The sequence below is a fragment of the Hibiscus syriacus genome, unplaced genomic scaffold, assembly GCF_006381635.1.
Source record: "Hibiscus syriacus cultivar Baekdansim isolate YM2019G1 unplaced genomic scaffold, ASM638163v2 tig00110557_pilon, whole genome shotgun sequence".
Classification (NCBI taxonomy): Eukaryota; Viridiplantae; Streptophyta; class Magnoliopsida; order Malvales; family Malvaceae; genus Hibiscus; species Hibiscus syriacus.
The window spans coordinates 1879196-1896081 of record NW_024062780.1 but is presented as its reverse complement, the minus strand read 5'-3'; the positions used below and the strand labels follow the sequence as shown (position 1 = coordinate 1896081).

Below are 16886 nucleotides of genomic sequence, written 5' to 3'. Positions count from 1 at the left end.
CTATAAATAGGTGTTCAACGTATATTTTTGTTAATTTAGTGTCTAACGTTTTTTTTGTTTAAGTTTAGTGTCTAATATTTTATTCCATAATTCAGTTTGGGTCGCAGTGACCAGACTATTAATTTCAACCGTTTAATACAATTTGAAATTTATTTAATATTAAAAAAAATTAATTTTATAATTAAAATAATAATAAATTAATTAACTCCCTCGCCTTCCCCTTCCCCTTCTTGTTTTTACAACCACCATGCTTATCTTGAGATCACTGTCTTCACGAGGAGGAAGGGGACGCGTTTTTGTGTCGGAGTCAAGAGACATCAGATCGGGACATTCAAGTTGGCTGTAGGCCCAGGATGGGGTGAAGGGAAGCCAGTGATTCTTTTCAATGGATGGATCGGTAAAATCAAACATGAGAATGGAAAACCAAGAGTTGAACTTCATTTGAGAGTGAAACTAGATCCAGATCCAAGATATGTATTCCAGTTTGAAGATGAGACGGTGCAAAGTCCTCAGATTGTACAGCTTCAAGGTTCCGTAAAACAACCGGTCCTCAGATTGTACAGCATCAAGTTCCCGTAAAACAACCGATTTTCAGTTGCGAATCCAGTCGAGACAGGTTATGTAAAGCTATGAGTTGCTTCATCTGTTTCCATTTGTTGCTGCAATTAGTTCGGAAATGATTCTTGGAATGAAAGTATCAATGGTTGTTTTGAACTGCAGGTTGACCCATTGAACACTTATTTGTCAGGTTCAGCTCGCAATTTAGACATAGAAACGGGTAGAAGAGAGAGAGAGAATGGGAGGGGATGACTAATGAGAGGGAATTAATTAATTTATTATTATTTTAATTATAAAATTTATTTTTTAATATTAAATAAATGTAGGTGACATTTAACAATTGTATTCATTAATAGTTCGTTACTGTTAAACCTAAACTGAGTTACAGAATTAAATATTAGTCATTAAACTGGAGAAAAAAGACATATTGGACACCTTTTTTACGTTCAAGTCTTTCTTGAATAATCCTAGTGCCTAGTGTTATATTACCACTTTAGGTGGTCGAGATGTAATGGCCGTCAAAGAATTCCGTTGATAAGCAGGTGTCACAATTAGATAATTTTGAAATAATTTTAAAAACAAAAATTATTATATTTATAAAAATGTTATTTTTCTAAAATTACAAAAAAGCCCTATAATCCTTAAATCTTAACCCTAACCTTAACTCCACCTCCATTTTCGGCCACGGCTATCGCCTTCAACACCATCTTTGCCATCTTCGTAGTCAGACGAAAATGTGGAGTCGCGATGGTCGTCGTTTCATCACGTTCGTCGCCATTTCGTCAAGGTAGACAATGTAGATTTTGTCGCGATTTCATCATAATTTTAGGGGTCTTCGATTGTTGTTATGGCGGTTGTTCATTGGATAACTGGTCTTCGGTGGAGGATTGACAAGATAGAATTCCAATCAATGATGACGACGATGACGAACATGGGTATGGGGACTAGATTAGGGTTTTCAAAAGTTTGGGGGAGGTTTTTAAGATTTTTGAAAACTTTAGTTTTTTAAAATGTATTTTTAAATAAAATTACCTAGGGTGACAATGTCACTTAATAGAGAAAATTAATGTTGTTTATGACCCGGCCACCTAAAGTGATAACGTTTGTAACGTTATGCACTGAAATCATTCAAAAATAGTCAAGACACCTATACGTAAAAAAGTTTATAGTTTTAGCACTTATTTTAGAATTAAACCTTATTGAAATTTAAAAAAAAAATATTATTAAATTTGTCGAACTACTATAAGATTTAATGAATTACCAAGTTAAAATCCATGGAGATTCACGGCATGAACAATCCGTTAAGAAAATTCTCATATCTACCAAACACAAACAAAAAACCATGATGTTCTAATAGATTTATCACCAAACCACTACGTTACAATAAGTAATACTATCATTTTATCCATTACTAAGAACATGATCCATGGATATTTCTTTAAGCTGTTTTAATGCACACTAAAGGGCTCTACTCTTCAGGATTCTACTTTGGGACCCAAACAATGTGATCCTGAGGAAGGAAATGGCAGATGGGAACGGTTCCTGGCTCAACCTTGAGGACTTGAAAAGCCAAATGCTTTGGGTTCCATGCCGATGTATCCGTGTGGCAAACTGCGACTGCTTTGGCTTTTGTTCCGTCGGCACCGTTCAAAGGAACCGTGTAAGCCCTGGTTGTTTCCGATTTATGGCAGTAGAACACGGCGTACGCATAATTCTGCTTGTGGCATACCACGGCTTTGTCGCCTGCGATTCTCTCTACTCCGGCGGATATTTTGAATTTCTGCTTTGGGGTTTGTTTTTCCACCTCTGTTGAGACTGCCTGGCCGATTTTCCCGAGCTTGGAAGTGGTGAAGTCGATCATTGATTCAAGTGAGGTTGCGCAGTATTTTTCTTCTCCTAGGATCGATGGCTTTTCGCACTCCTTGATCGTGTTCTTCATTGTCTCTGCCTCTTCCGATCCGGATTTTACTGAGAATTTGGTGAAGATTTCTGGCAACTTGTCTGATGAAAACGGTATCGTTTGGGATATTTGGTAAGGTAAGAAGGTTGATTTCTGTGTGTTTTGATTGAAATGCAGGGTCATCGTTGCACCGGGGTGCATGTCTTTTTCCAAAAAGAAAAGTGCCACGTTCGGGTCGTCGTGGATTTGAGTCTCGGTGGCTGCATAATTGTAAATAAACGGTGAAACGTGAACGTTTACTGGCGGCTTTCCCTTGTGCCCAGTGTTTACAGATACTCCTCCGCCTTTGCCGCCGACGCTCACATGACTGCCACCGCCGCCTGGTTTTTTTTCCCGGTGTTCACTCCAACTCCGCCCTTTCCGACATTTACGTGAGTGCCGCCGCCCCCTGGCTTTCCTTTCCCGGTGTTCACTCCAACTCCGCCCTTTCCGACATTCACGTGAGTGCCACCACCTGGCTTTCCTTTCCCGGTGTTCACATGTACTCCGCCCTTTCCGACGTTCACGGCGGTACCCCCAGGCTTCCCTTTCCCTGTATTGACGTTTACACCACCACCTCCTACATTCACAGACGTACTTTTCTCCCCTAACAATTATGCAAATACACCGAAATGAATGCATCAGTCATCATATTTACTCATCCATGGTGAGTAAAATGATTTGAAGAAAAATAACCATTAGGGCATTGAACACTCACCGGGATGTAGAATTTCTTGGACAACCTTCGGCATCGGAGTATCCGGCAGCTTATTGTTCCAATACTGCTCAGGTGTGAGAGCCGCATGGCTTGCCACCGCAGCAAGCTGCAAAAACACACAACAAACAAGAAAAGTTCAGGTAACATAAAAAACACACAAGAAGCAGCAATCACATGCAATCGGAAAACTTACTGCTAGGAATGCAAGAACCGGCGAGAGAACCTTCATCGATATCCGAGCAAAATAATTCTAAAAAAAGAAAGTGTTGCATAGGAATGGAAAGTAGGGTAAAACTGGTTCACATTTATAATGAGATATGAACCAGGAGTTTTCGGACAAGTAGGGAAGTAAATGCTGACCTAACTCGACTCAAAAACTCAAAAAAATGAGTTATATTCGGCTTAAAATTTCGTGAGCATAATATTTTTAAGTTTCACTCGAATTTGAAATCATGAAGTGAAGTTCGTAAAAGCTTGAAATGAAAAAAAAAATTAAACTTAATTCCATCGAAACTCAAACTCAAACCTGATTATATAAACCTTAAATGCATAAAAACTTTATACTGTATTTTTCTAAAAAAACTATCACATAAATATTAATATTATTAATAATTTATTTTTAAAAAATAAAATATTAATATATTATATTTTTAAATTACTCGCGAGTTTTTAAAATTTAGAGATTTTAGACATGAATGTCATTTAGGTCCATCCATGTATAATATTTGTGACCTAATGATATTTATGTTCGAAGGGAAAATAAACTTTTCATTTGATTCTCGAGAAAATAACATAGAAAGTTGTAAACGAATTGATTTTGACAGTATTTTTAATCATTTTTCATATGAATTTTGATATAAAAATTCGTAGATCCCTTATAATTTTAAATTTAACAAATTAATTTATAATATAAAATATTTTAAACAACTCATTTTAAATATAAAACCTTCACATTATTTGAGACGGATAGAGAATGTAAGGAGGCAATGAGGTGAGCCTTTCGCCCCCTCTGTTTGCATTTACACCAGTGTCTTTTAGATAGAACTGTGAAAGATGGCTGCCCGTCGGTGATAAGCGTTTATGATAACCTGTTTGGGAGATATTTTATTATTACGAAGGATGGACTGACTCAGTGCTTGGATAATTATGTTGTTGGAAATTTTACATTTCAGTTTAATTTTTCTTTTTTTTGTTAATAAATTTATAATTTTGTATTTCTTAAATTTTTTATATAGGCGTTAACCATATATTTAAATTAAAAAAATAAGTACTCAAACTACACCTTTTTTTTTTGCTTTAAGCTCTTAAACTATTTTTTGGTCAAATTAAACCCTTAAACTATTATATTTAACCATTTTAGGTTCTATCATTTTTTAGTTATAAAAATATTTTTTTGATCAATAAGACATTGACATATCATATAAAATTATGTACTTGTTTTGACTAATAAAACAGTTTAAGAGATTAAAAGCAAAAAAATAGTCATAGTTTAAGGACTTATTTTGAGAAAAAAATAGTTTAGATGCTTAAAATAGTTATATACAAGGACGGGCACATAAATTTATATTAGGGGTGCGAACTTAAGAAGTTATATTAAAAAATTTAGACAGTGCACAATTATAAAATTTTAGACAGCGTGAAATTAGATAATTAATAAAAAAAATCTAAAATAATATAGTTGTATAAAATATAATTATTACCACAGTAATTACAATCATACCTAACTATTATGAATTTTAATTACTTAAACATATTTTAAAAAGAATATGTGATAACCCAACAACCAATTGATTTAATGAAATATGACTTCAGATTCCTTAAGCAATGTTAAGGGTTCGAACCATGGTGTTTGTGTATGGAGCAAACTAGGTTATGAGGGCCGATCACCCCCCATAATAGGCATCTATAAAATCCGATCTGAATTGTCAATAAATATATCATATAACAATGAGTAATTCAATATATATAGATATGTATATATCATTGATACAAACAATAATTTTATATTATCACAATATTAAAAAATTAAAATAATTAATTAAATTATCAAAATAATGGATGGTATTAAAATTAATGTACTAATATGTGAATAAAAAAATTTAGGTATTAACTTAGATGAAGGTACATAATTTATATATCAGTTTTAGAACTATTTTTAAGTACCAAATGAGGGGAAAATATTTAATTTAAATAATAAAAGTATATTTAATTCAAAAATAATATAATGTAAAGCTTCCTTTAATAAATCTCTCCCACCAACAAAATGAAATGCCGTGCACCGCCCTTGCACTATTAAACCGTAGACTTGTTTACATCGGAATTAGAAGTTAGAGGTTAGACTAGAGACTTAAAGGTTAGATTCTAGAAGCCACTTTTCGACAGTATATTCTTTTAGGCCTAGGCCAAGCGTTTGTCCCTTTCGGCCTTTGGAAAATTGATCTATACCGTCGGCTTTCAATCTAATATTGAAAAAACCCAAAGAATAATATCCTCTGGATTAGGGATGTTCACTAGAGTCGAACTTGATGAATTTCGATTTAATTCTATCTAATCATGTCGAATTTTAAAAGAAATTGAGTTAAATCGAGTCAAGTTTTTTAGAAAATATATTTGTCTTAGATTCGAATTTAGAGTGAAAAATATTTGACCCGACTAAAAAATAATCTAAATGTATCTTATATATTAAAGATAATTACAATAATAACTTTGTATATATTATTGTTTTTTTTATATAGAACCATATTTTATTGAATAAAAATAATATTTTTTTATAAATATATTTATTTCGGATCGAGTCGGGTTAGGTTTGAGTTTTATCTTAAAAATCGAGTTGGATGAAGTCACCCCTAAATTCAAGTCAGGTCAAATTTTGAATAAATGATATATATTTTTCGATCGGATCAGATTGACTAAAAATACACCTCGACCCGGTCTATGCCAATTCCTACTTTAAAGTTTAAACCGTAGCTTTAGGAGGAGCAGAAAGGGATATCTAGAATTAGATTATGAATAATAAATATATTGGAGGTAAATAGCGAAATTAGAAAATTTAAATTATAATATTAATATTTTTAAAGTGATATTTATTTATTTTTAATATTTTTATACAAATTTTTCATAAATACTTCTTAGATAAGATATCAAAAAAACTATTTTTTCTGAAATGGAGATTAACTTTCTCATTTGTTATATAAATTGTTGAGAAAAATAATTAAGAATCTCGTACATAAATTATCATAAAATAGACTTTTCTTTTTATTAAGCTAAGTTAATTATTAAGTAATATTTGTTTTAATTTTTAAATACTCTTAATCACCCTGATACAATTGTTGATGCTTAAATTTGTGACCTCTAAAAATAATAACATTTCCTTTAACCATTGAGGCAAGTTGATTCGTGTCATAAAATAGACATAAAACTCGTAAAAGAACACATTCATGTATGCATATGAAACCATCATACTTTTTCAGCAAAATTATCTTTTTCTCTATTATATTTTTAGATAAATTATGTGTTTACTACCTAAATTATCAGTTTAGTCTGCTTTAGTATGTAAACTTTCAATTTATTAAAAAAAATCATACATAACGTTTAGTTTTTGTTTCGTTTTAATACCTCACCGTTAAAAACTTGACAGGTGATTTACTTGTGGCACCATTTTTATGGGTAAATTGTATCATCCATCACTCAATTATCTTCTCACTCCAATTTTGATAACTAAAGTTTAATTTTTTAATTTAATTACTTAACTTTCAAATTACTTATAATTTAATCATTCTAACTTTCAAATTTATTTTTTTAATTATCTATTAATAAAATAATAATAAAAAATGTAATGTCACACAAATTATTAATAAAATAAAATAGAGCGATTAAGATAGAAATAATTTGAAAGTTAAGTAGTTAAATTGAAAAGTTTTAAACATCAGTATCAAAATATGAGTGAAAAAATAGTCCAGTGATGAATAATATAATTTACCCATAAAAATATAGTGCCTTTAAGTGTTTAATGACGATGTACTAAAGCAAAAACTAAATATTATATATGATTTTAAAAAAATTAAAAATTTATGTATTAAAATGTACAAAAATTGCATCTCAAAGTGTTTTTCATCAAGACCCTGTTTGTTTTAATACCATTTGCTTTGGTGGGGATTTGTGTCATCCACCCTCTTTTGATTCAGCACTGCAATTGGGGAGAAATTATTTTATAGTTACATTATTTATGGTATCAGTGAATTACATCTATTAATTTTAAAATAATTTTAAAATAGTTGTACACTTCTTATTTACACGTAAAAATATATAAATATTCATCTCGCCAAAAATGAGACGAAAATTATTATTAATTTTTGCAATTTGAGATGATAAAGTCATTATTGTTTTTAGAAATGTTTTTGGCAAACCAACACAGGTGGGGCGGTTTTAAGGTGACATCATCTTTATTAGATAGTAATCATCATTAGGGAGCTGTAAAACTCTTATTATTGGGAGGAAAAATGATTAAAGCAAACTCATGAATCATGTTTTAAATAACCACTAGGCCTTTGCTTTTCCTCAGGTATTTCTACTTTCTAGTTCTACAACCATTTATGCCAAAACACCACTTTCTTCTTTCCAAATCCATTCCCAATTATAATATCAAGCAGCATTGCAAAATACGAGTTAATTCTATCACATGTCCTCAAAGTATGATTCTCATTTTAAATTGGTCCCTACACTTTTCAATATTCTGATTTCATCCCTAAACTATGATTTTCGTTCCAAATTAATTCTCAAACTTTTGAACATTTCAATTCCACCACCAAACTACGACCTTCATTCTAAATTGGTCCCCCAAAACTTTTTGAACATTTCAGTTCATCCCAAACTATACATATATAGTAATCACATCCCTTGTTAACAAAATCATTAGATTATATTATTATATGTTTCAAAAACACAAAATTTATGTTAAACCACGGTTGAAACTAATTGCATATTTGGATGAATTTGGGGATGAAAGCGGAATATTCAATAGTTTAGGGACCAATTTAGAAGAAGGGTCATAGTTTAAGTATGAAATTAGAATGTTTTAAAGTTCAAGGACTAAATTAGAATAAGAGTCATGGTTTGAGCATGAAATTGGAATATTCAAAAGTTTAATGACTAATTCAAAATGAAAGCTATAGTTTGGACACATATGATACATTTAACTCTAAAAAGACAAATATAGGATTTTATTTTAAAGATGAAAATTTAAAGATATAAAATTATAAAATTTTGATTCGAAATTATATCATTAATAAAAAATATATAAAATTTTAAAGTTTACAGATCTATATACTAACAATGGTTTTTAGCCGTGAATTATTTTAATAATTCTAAATTATGGCCCAAATTGAGATGGATAATCCCATTGCTTGATAATAAATAATATTATTCTATAATAACATATGCCTAATCCTCAAATTATTGCTTCTGTAGTTATATTATCCTTTAGCTAACTGTTCAAATCTTTACAATACAAGAAATTCATCCAACTATTATTTAATAAAATATAAGGTAAATTACACGTTTAATATCTAAACTAATAGTTTTAGTCCGTTTTAGTACCTAAACATTTATTTTTTTCTAAAACCATACCTAACGTTTCATTTTTGTTTCATTTTAGTATCATGTCGTTAAAAAACTTAACGGACGAGCTCGTCGGCCTCCGCGTCTATAGGCTTCGGTCGTCATATATGCCGTCCAATGAAGCCCAATCTTTCTAATCCCCACCTTTCCAAAGTGATTTCGGCCTCCGTTTCATCAAAAAATGTCTTAATCTCCCTAAATAGACGATGCATTCTACAATTTTTTTATTTTTTGATCTCCGTCGTCAACCGTCTGATGGGCCTGAAACTTTACTTTGTTGGTTGTCTCATCATTCTCTTGTGATTCACTGTTTGGATTGGTCATCCGTCCAACAAAGCTATACCCGTTAGCTCGTCCGTTAAGTTTTTGATGATGGATACTAAAGTGAAACAAAAACTAAACATTAAGTATGATTTTGAAAACATCAAAAGTTTAAGTATTAAAACACATCAAAACTGATAGTTTATATACTAAATTAGTAGTTTAGCCTAAAATATAATATATTATATACATACTACATTCTTTACTCGTCTTAAGGGGGAAAATGCACTTTAAATCATTGGGAAAAGAAAAGAAGACAAGTCCCCCACGACTGTCTAATCAAGTTTTGAGTGATTTAAAACATAAAGCAGATTCTTAGCCTCTTTGGGTAAATATAAAGAAAGTTTTGAATGTGGAATAATATATATACACTAATATGATCCACAAAGATTCTATGTTATGTAATTTGCTGTAACATAGGAGCAAATTATGCATTTAGTATATTAACTATTAGTTTTGGTCAATTTTAATACTTAAACTTTTAATTTTTAAAAAATCATACTTAACGTTTAATTTTCATTTCATTTTAGTACTCTGTCATTAAAAACTTAATGCGTTAACTACCTAAATAATCATTTTTTGTCTATTTTAGTACCTAAACCTTCAACATTTTCAAAATTCAACACTAAATTTTGAATGGGGTATTAAAATAAAAGATTTTAACGATGGGGTAGTAAAATGAAATAAAAACTAAACTTTAGGTATGATTTTGGAAAAAAATGGAAGTTTAGGTACTAAAACGAACCAAAACTGATAATTTATATACTAAACGCGTAATTTATCCCAAAAAATTGAAGAATAATCCAACAACTATTTTTTTATGCAAATGAAAACTATTGATTTTATTTAAAAAGTGGAAATACCCATAATTATAATAAAAATTTTACAACCATAATAGTAAATTAAATACTTAATTATGACATATTTTTATAACTATTAACATAGAAAATCAATCCCTTAAGATTAGAAATAACATACAAGAAAAAGATTAAAAACATATCCCTGTTATTGATTCCATTCAATGGGTACAACAACGGAATGAATGGAATTTTGTTCAATATTTATCCATTGTCTTTATTGCTTTGTTTATATGTACAAGACACGAATATAAAAGATTACGAAGAATAAATAATAGTTTAAATAAGGTTTCAAATCATGGTCCGAAAACGTGATTTCGTCCGCGATATAGTGGTTTCGTCGCCGTCTGAGTTACCCACTACACCTGCTATTGTGCTCGATAGAGCCCACGACGGCCACAATCACGGTAACCCGAAATGACAGAAAACGCGACCGTGATTTGAAACCCTGAGTTTAAATCCTAACTTTTAGAGCTTTTTACTGTGTTTAATCACGCTAGACATCACATTCTCTCTTAAGTGTGTTTTGGTGTTTTGCATATGATCCTTCCAATTGTTTTTTTATTCCTGGGAGAGGATCTTTTATTAGGTTAAACACATTTTTTTATTAGCACAATATCTAATGCCCCAAAATTATGATGAAACCCCCACTTTTTTATTAATGGACCAACCAGCATTCGTATTAGACAATTAATTTCGTCGACTAATTTAAAATATTATATCACATTTCATCATACAAGGATAGTGGTGAAGTCGGGATTGATTATAAAATTGTACAAGTTAGATTAAATATCTCATGATGCCTTTGCTATGTATAGGGGCGGACCGGATGCGGAATTTTAAGTTAGGGCTGAATTTGAATTTATAGATTACGGGGATGAAATTGAATTTATAAAATTTTAGATGTCAAAAATAATTTTTTAATAAAAAAATACATAACAAAAAATCTAAAATATATAATGATTTTAAATTTTCAGGGGATGACTGTCTCCCCTCGTTCCATCCCTAACTATGCACGTAGATGGAAATGAAGCTTTCAATTTAGTGGAGTTCATAACAAATTTAAAGTGTGTTAGGTAATTTCTCTAAACAATAAAAAAGTTTAATACCCGTTTTACTCCTGTAGTGTAATAAAAATCTCATTTAGTTAAATAATTTGTTTATTTTGAGATTTGATCTATAGTTTTTACTTTTTTATTATAAATGTATTTTTATTAAATTTAAATTACACGCTCCTCAATTACTTTATAGTACACGTGTAACCTCAATTCTTAATTTTGAAAAAAAATATCTTTTATGATTTAATCCATCAATTTTGTATTTTATTCAATTTGATCCTTTGACTTTATCCTTAAAATCCCCGATTTCATCCCGTCCCAATTTTTTTCTTAAAAGAACCAATCTGCATTCAAATTTTAAAAAAAAACGTTTTTATTAGATTCAATTGAGTTAAAATCTATATCAAGTGATCATTCTTATGCATACAAAATTACCACCCCCCAACACACACAAAATAAGGAGCGAAGAAGGACACGTTCCTGTAATTTTACATTCATTACGCCGTGAAAAAGGGATGACCGAGTCTGAGACAAATTCAGTGAGGACAGGAGCGAGATCAAACGGTAATTAGAGTTTGACTGGGATCATTTTGATTTGTTCAATTAGTCGGTTCGGTTAATCAGACTTTCAAAACTTTATTAATTGATTTTTTTTCGTTTTAATCATTAACTGAATTGAAATTTTTTAGAAAATAATTAATCAAACTGGATAAAGTTTGGTTAATCGATCGGTTAACCGAATTAACTGAAATTTTGAAATAATATCGATTATATATTAAAATATTTTATTTTTTCGGTTAATTCAATTAAAACCAAAATTTAAACATTCTTAAGGCTAAGTAATGTATAAAAATATAATATATTAATATTTAATAATGTTGGTTAATTAAGTTTACCGGTTGATTTCGAACTGAATTAACCTATAAAAAAAGTTTGAAAAATCATTAGCTGTTAATCGAATGAATTTAAAATTAACCAATCGATTAACAAGAAAAACTTTGATTAAATCGATTTTAAACGAAATTTGAACACCCTATATTACCTGCTTCAATTTGACTTGGATCTTTTATCACAGTTCTTTAACCCAAAAAAAAAAAAAGTTGGCAACAATGTGTATGTAGGTGTATTACATGAAGTTTTATATATATATAAATCAATGATTGATAGGGAGTTGAAGTGTGACAAGACTCAAGTTTGCTAGATGAATTTGCTGGTCGTTGATACAATCCTACTGATTGATTTCATTTGGTCATAAATCAACTCTAATATCATTTCATGACTCATCATAGAGTTTACTGGTTTCTTTGCTTGCCTAAATGCCTACTTTGTTACCCAGTCCATGCATGGCTACGAAACAGTTCCCTATTTATTATTTTTTTTCATACGAGTAATGTGAGAGGAATTTAGGGTTTAATTGTTTTTAGGTCCCTCTAGTTTTAAAGCTAGATAATTTAAGTCTTGTTCCTCTAGTTCTTTTTGACTCGAATGCTTTTTAAATCCTCTTATTTTTGAAGTTACGTGAACAAGACAATATCCTCTCATTTTTTTTCGTACAATTACTTTTTAGGATCCTCTTAATTTTGAAACTATACAAATAAAGTCTTGGACTGATATCTTTTTTATTTTAATACATTTTAGGCCCCTTTTTAATTTAAAAGTAAACAATTCATCATTGTATTTCTATTTCTCTCAAGTTCCATCCAAATTCCGTACATGCTAGTGCCACTCATCCATCCCCACCGTAATCGCCACCATTTCCATTTGCAAATACACATCCCACTTCATAATTTCCTCTATGCAATTCAAATTTGAAATCAAGTTCGGAACATTGAAGCATAAATACCGCCGGTGGTCGACGCATGATTTTTTATTGGGAGCGAATTTGAACTTTTAAAATTTTAGGGGCGAACTTGAATTTATAAAATTTCAAGGGATAAAAACATATTTTCAATAGAAAATCCATATAAAAAATTTAAAATATATAATAATTTTATAATTTCAGATGCCCCAACCGTCCCCCTCAATACATCCCTGAATATCGCCCTCTAGCTAGTCCTGTCAAACAAAACAAGCTGAATCAATATTGATGGGAGGCAACTTAATCATAAAACTAAACCAGATGCACATGCAATATTACCCTTTTTTTTTTGCGTTAGTTCTAAAAGAAACGAAAGAACTGCCTTTGATCTAATATCCCCTGATCACAGAAGCGGCCCCTGGAATCAAAAAATATCCTAATAATAATAGTCCAAATCGAATACCATTGGATGTGGAGGACATCTTGGCTATGATTCACAAGCCCACCATGCCCCAACTTGGTCCTATATATCATTGCCAACCATGATCAAATCTCAATATCCTGTGAGAATCCTACCTACAATTTGCTACACTAATCTCACTTTAATGACATAATCCATTTGGGATTATTAGTTTAGGGTTTTTTAGAGGAAAAAAAGTGAATCCCACTAAGCATGTATATTTCTTAGTTTTTACTATTTATATACACATCCTATCCGAAATTAATACCTTTAGTTTTTAAGCTATTTAGCTGTGCGCTAGCTACGTATAGCTAACAAGGAAAGATATAAGAAGATTGCGCTCTGTTCATGGATTGCTTGAGAGAAATACGAGGAAAACAAGCTCACGATCCCATGTTCATGGAGAAGATGAATACTACGTCGTCGTCTTGGCGTTGCATATGCGTTCCGGGGCCACTTATCGTGGGTGCAGGGCCTTCGGGTTTAGCCACGGCCGCTTGCTTAAAAGAGAAAGGGGTTCCGAGTGTAGTCCTAGAGAGATCTAAGTGCATAGCGTCGTTGTGGCAACTCAAGACCTATGATCGCCTACAACTTCACCTGCCTAAACAGTTCTGCGAGCTTCCCCTCATGGGGTTCCCTGCTGATTTCCCTACTTACCCTACCAAGCAACAGTTCGTGGACTACTTGGAAGCGTACGCTAGGGAGTTTGGTATCGAACCACGGTTCAATGAGACGGTTTCACGGGCCGAGTACGACGCGGTGCTGGGGTTCTGGCGCGTCAAAAGCGTTGGGATAAAGGGGGAGGTGATGGAGTACGTGTGCCGGTGGTTGGTGGCGGCGACGGGAGAGAATGCGGAGGCGGTGGTGCCGGAGATGGAAGGGAAGGGTGAATTCGGTGGGGACATAAGGCATACGAGTTTGTATAAAAGTGGAGAGGAGTTTAGAGGAAAAAGGGTTTTAGTGGTGGGGTGTGGGAACTCAGGAATGGAGGTGTGCTTGGATCTTTGCAATCATAACGCCAGGCCTTCACTTGTGGTCAGAGATGCAGTAAGAACTACCACTAATCTTTCCCCTTTTTCCCCCCACTGATTTATGATGAAGTTTTATTACAAGAAAATAGGATTTCTCAACATAGCTAAGATCATATCTTGTCGTAATCATCATGAATCTTTACCTTTTTCTGTACCCATGATTAATTTTTCCCACCTGGAAAAGACTAAAGAGACAAACTCCACAGTTAAGGAACTGAAACGTCCTCTCTTTTTAGTCCATTAATAAATCCTTTTTTCTTTGTTTATGGAACTGAAGGTGCACGTCCTTCCACGAGAGATGCTGGGAAGATCAACTTTTGGGTTGTCCATGTGGTTGCTCAAGTGGCTCCCCATTCGGTTCGTCGACCGCTTATTGCTGATCGTATCGTGGTTCATGCTGGGTGACACCGCTCGATTCGGCTTGGAACGACCACGATTGGGTCCCTTGGAACTCAAGAATCTGTCCGGAAAGACCCCGGTCTTAGATGTTGGCACGCTAGCCAGCATAAAAAATGGAGACATTAAGGTACTTTCCCTTTTCTCATTCAGATCACATCACCTTTTTTTTTTCTTCTTTTTCTGTTCAAACCAGTGTTTGATTGATCCTACAAACTGTGTTTGATTGACAACTGTTGATGTTGTAGGTATGTCCGAGCATCAAACGCCTAAAACGATTTGCAGTGGAGTTCGTTAATGGTGAAACCGACAGCTTTGAAGCAATCATTTTAGCAACTGGTTACAAAAGTAACGTACCCTCCTGGCTAAAGGTATACCTTCCCCTTTTATCTTTATTTCCCTCTTTTTTTTAAATAGTTGCAACGTGATGCAAAAAAGGGTTGAAAAGGCTAAAGAAAAAGTGGGAATTGAAAAATATTGACAGGAAGGAGAGATGTTCTCAGAGAAAGATGGGTACCCTCGAAGGCCATTCCCTAATGGGTGGAAAGGTGAAAATGGGTTATACGCCGTAGGGTTCACTAAACGTGGATTGCTAGGTACATCAATGGATGCCAAGAGGATCGCAGATGACATCGAACGGTGTTGGAAACATGATGCCAAACATCGTACGGCCTTCACTCGTTCATCATGATCATGTTCATGTTCATGTTCATCCGTCATTGATTCTTTTTTCTTTTCATTTGGCTGCAATTTTCTGGGTTTTTTTTAATTAAGATGGTCAGATTTTTGGTTGGTGATCGAAGATACCATATAACACACTACATATGGACATTGCAGTGGATTTTGATTGATTTATTGCCCCGGGAAGAGGCAAGTCAAAAGAGTTAAGGGAGAGTAAAGGCAATATATGTTTAACTCTCAATCATTTGACATAGAATGCCGACACCACTAACATTCTTAGTGCTTAAACCCGGGATCTCAAAGAATAACAACGACTCATTTACTATTAAGGTCACTCGATTCGTGTTTTAAGGGTTGGTTTTTTGTTTGGATTGTGGGGACCTAAAATTATCCGTGCATCTTGTACTTTACCAATCTCCTCTAATTAGGCATGATACCTTTTCGTTTGTAGGGGTAGCTTGGTGAGAATTTGGGTGCTGTATGTATAAAATAGGTTTTGTTTTACAAGAGAGCCTGAAATTTAAAAATTAATTCACTAAATTTTACATCCTAAGAGTGTTGTATATTTGGAAATTCAATCATTATTTTGAAGTTTTATTGTTTAGAAAATGCATGTCAAGTCTTTTACAATACATAATTTGTACGAATGAATCTCAATTATTTGACAATCAATAATTAGCTGACCCTATTCCCATATGTAATGGGATAAGGGAGAGGTAGGATAGTAGGCTGCCCCCAACGCCAAATTAAGAACAACTTCCGTGGGAGACCTTCGACAGTCAAAAATTATGAATTACCCACCGTGGGATACGATCCCACGACCACAAGGTTAAGAGCCTTGCGCTCTTACCAACTGAGCTAGACGAGTAATTCATTTGACAATCAATGATTCTATAAAATATTGCATTAGAACTTGAAACTTCAAGAGATAACAATAATATTTTAATCACTGAAATTACTTGTTTCGTGTCTACGTCAAATATTGTATATACTAAAAATGATTAATGCATACAAATTTTCAACCTTTAAATATATATATATATATATCAATAAAAACAATATTCTTGGTCGATAAGATATAGGTACCAAATCAAAAGGTTATTAAAATAGAACTAATAGTAATATGAGCATACCTACCTTATTGTAAAACATATAACTAGATTGACGGCATGGACTAAACAAAAAACAATTCAATAAAAAAATATTAAAATATTCTACTTCATAAACTAATTATCATCATCATTATAACATTTACTTTTTTCTATTTTTTATATAATCTTTAAATAAAATAATTAATACTTATTATTTAAAATTAAATATAAAACTATAAATTTATATACAAATCATTTACCTTTCACTTGTAATTATTTTTTAAATATTTTTTATAAAATTACTTTTTTACATGAAATATTTTAATTCATTAAATGTCAAAATAAAAAAAAAATTAGCTGAC

The 16886-nt window shown here is 32.2% G+C and overlaps 2 protein-coding genes across 3 annotated transcripts; one reads left to right on the top strand and one right to left on the bottom strand.

Annotated features, from left to right (window-relative positions):
• Positions 1-1888: 1888 nt before the first annotated feature.
• LOC120132034 (BURP domain protein RD22-like) lies at positions 1889-3479 on the bottom strand. Of its 2 annotated transcripts, XM_039148887.1 has the most exons (5): positions 3409-3479; positions 3216-3321; positions 3088-3113; positions 2983-3024; positions 1889-2836 (listed from the first exon to the last, which is right to left on the bottom strand). In XM_039148887.1, exons 1-5 carry the CDS (start codon positions 3442-3444, stop codon positions 2042-2044), a joined length of 1005 nt encoding a protein of 334 aa, XP_039004818.1. In that variant the 5' UTR covers positions 3445-3479; the 3' UTR covers positions 1889-2041. The 2 variants fall into 2 exon arrangements, with proteins under 2 accessions (XP_039004818.1, XP_039004817.1); XM_039148886.1 differs by having other exon boundaries at positions 2983-3113.
• A 10186-nt stretch (positions 3480-13665) lies between these two features.
• Positions 13666-15443, top strand: LOC120131993 (indole-3-pyruvate monooxygenase YUCCA6-like). The gene is made up of 4 exons (XM_039148848.1): positions 13666-14372; positions 14634-14882; positions 15001-15123; positions 15237-15443. Exons 1-4 carry the CDS (start codon positions 13674-13676, stop codon positions 15441-15443), a joined length of 1278 nt encoding a protein of 425 aa, XP_039004779.1. The 5' UTR covers positions 13666-13673.
• Positions 15444-16886: the final 1443 nt, after the last annotated feature.

What these genes read in the sequence shown, in the direction of transcription:
- LOC120132034 (XM_039148886.1), bottom strand. Translation starts at nt 3,444, where the DNA reads ATGAAGGTTCTCTCGCCGGTTCTTGCATTCCTAGCA. An exon ending in CGGTTCTTGCATTCCTAGCA is followed by an intron (nt 3,322 to 3,408) that starts GTAAGTTTTCCG and finishes GTGTTTTTGCAG; the next exon opens with CTTGCTGCGGTGGCAAGCCA. An exon ending in CCAAGAAATTCTACATCCCG is followed by an intron (nt 3,114 to 3,215) that starts GTGAGTGTTCAA and finishes GTGTATTTGCAT; the next exon opens with AATTGTTAGGGGAGAAAAGT.
- LOC120131993 (XM_039148848.1), top strand. Translation starts at nt 13,674, where the DNA reads ATGGATTGCTTGAGAGAAATACGAGGAAAACAAGCTCACGATCCCATG. An exon ending in CACTTGTGGTCAGAGATGCA is followed by an intron (nt 14,373 to 14,633) that starts GTAAGAACTACC and finishes ATGGAACTGAAG; the next exon opens with GTGCACGTCCTTCCACGAGA. An exon ending in ACGTACCCTCCTGGCTAAAG is followed by an intron (nt 15,124 to 15,236) that starts GTATACCTTCCC and finishes AAATATTGACAG; the next exon opens with GAAGGAGAGATGTTCTCAGA.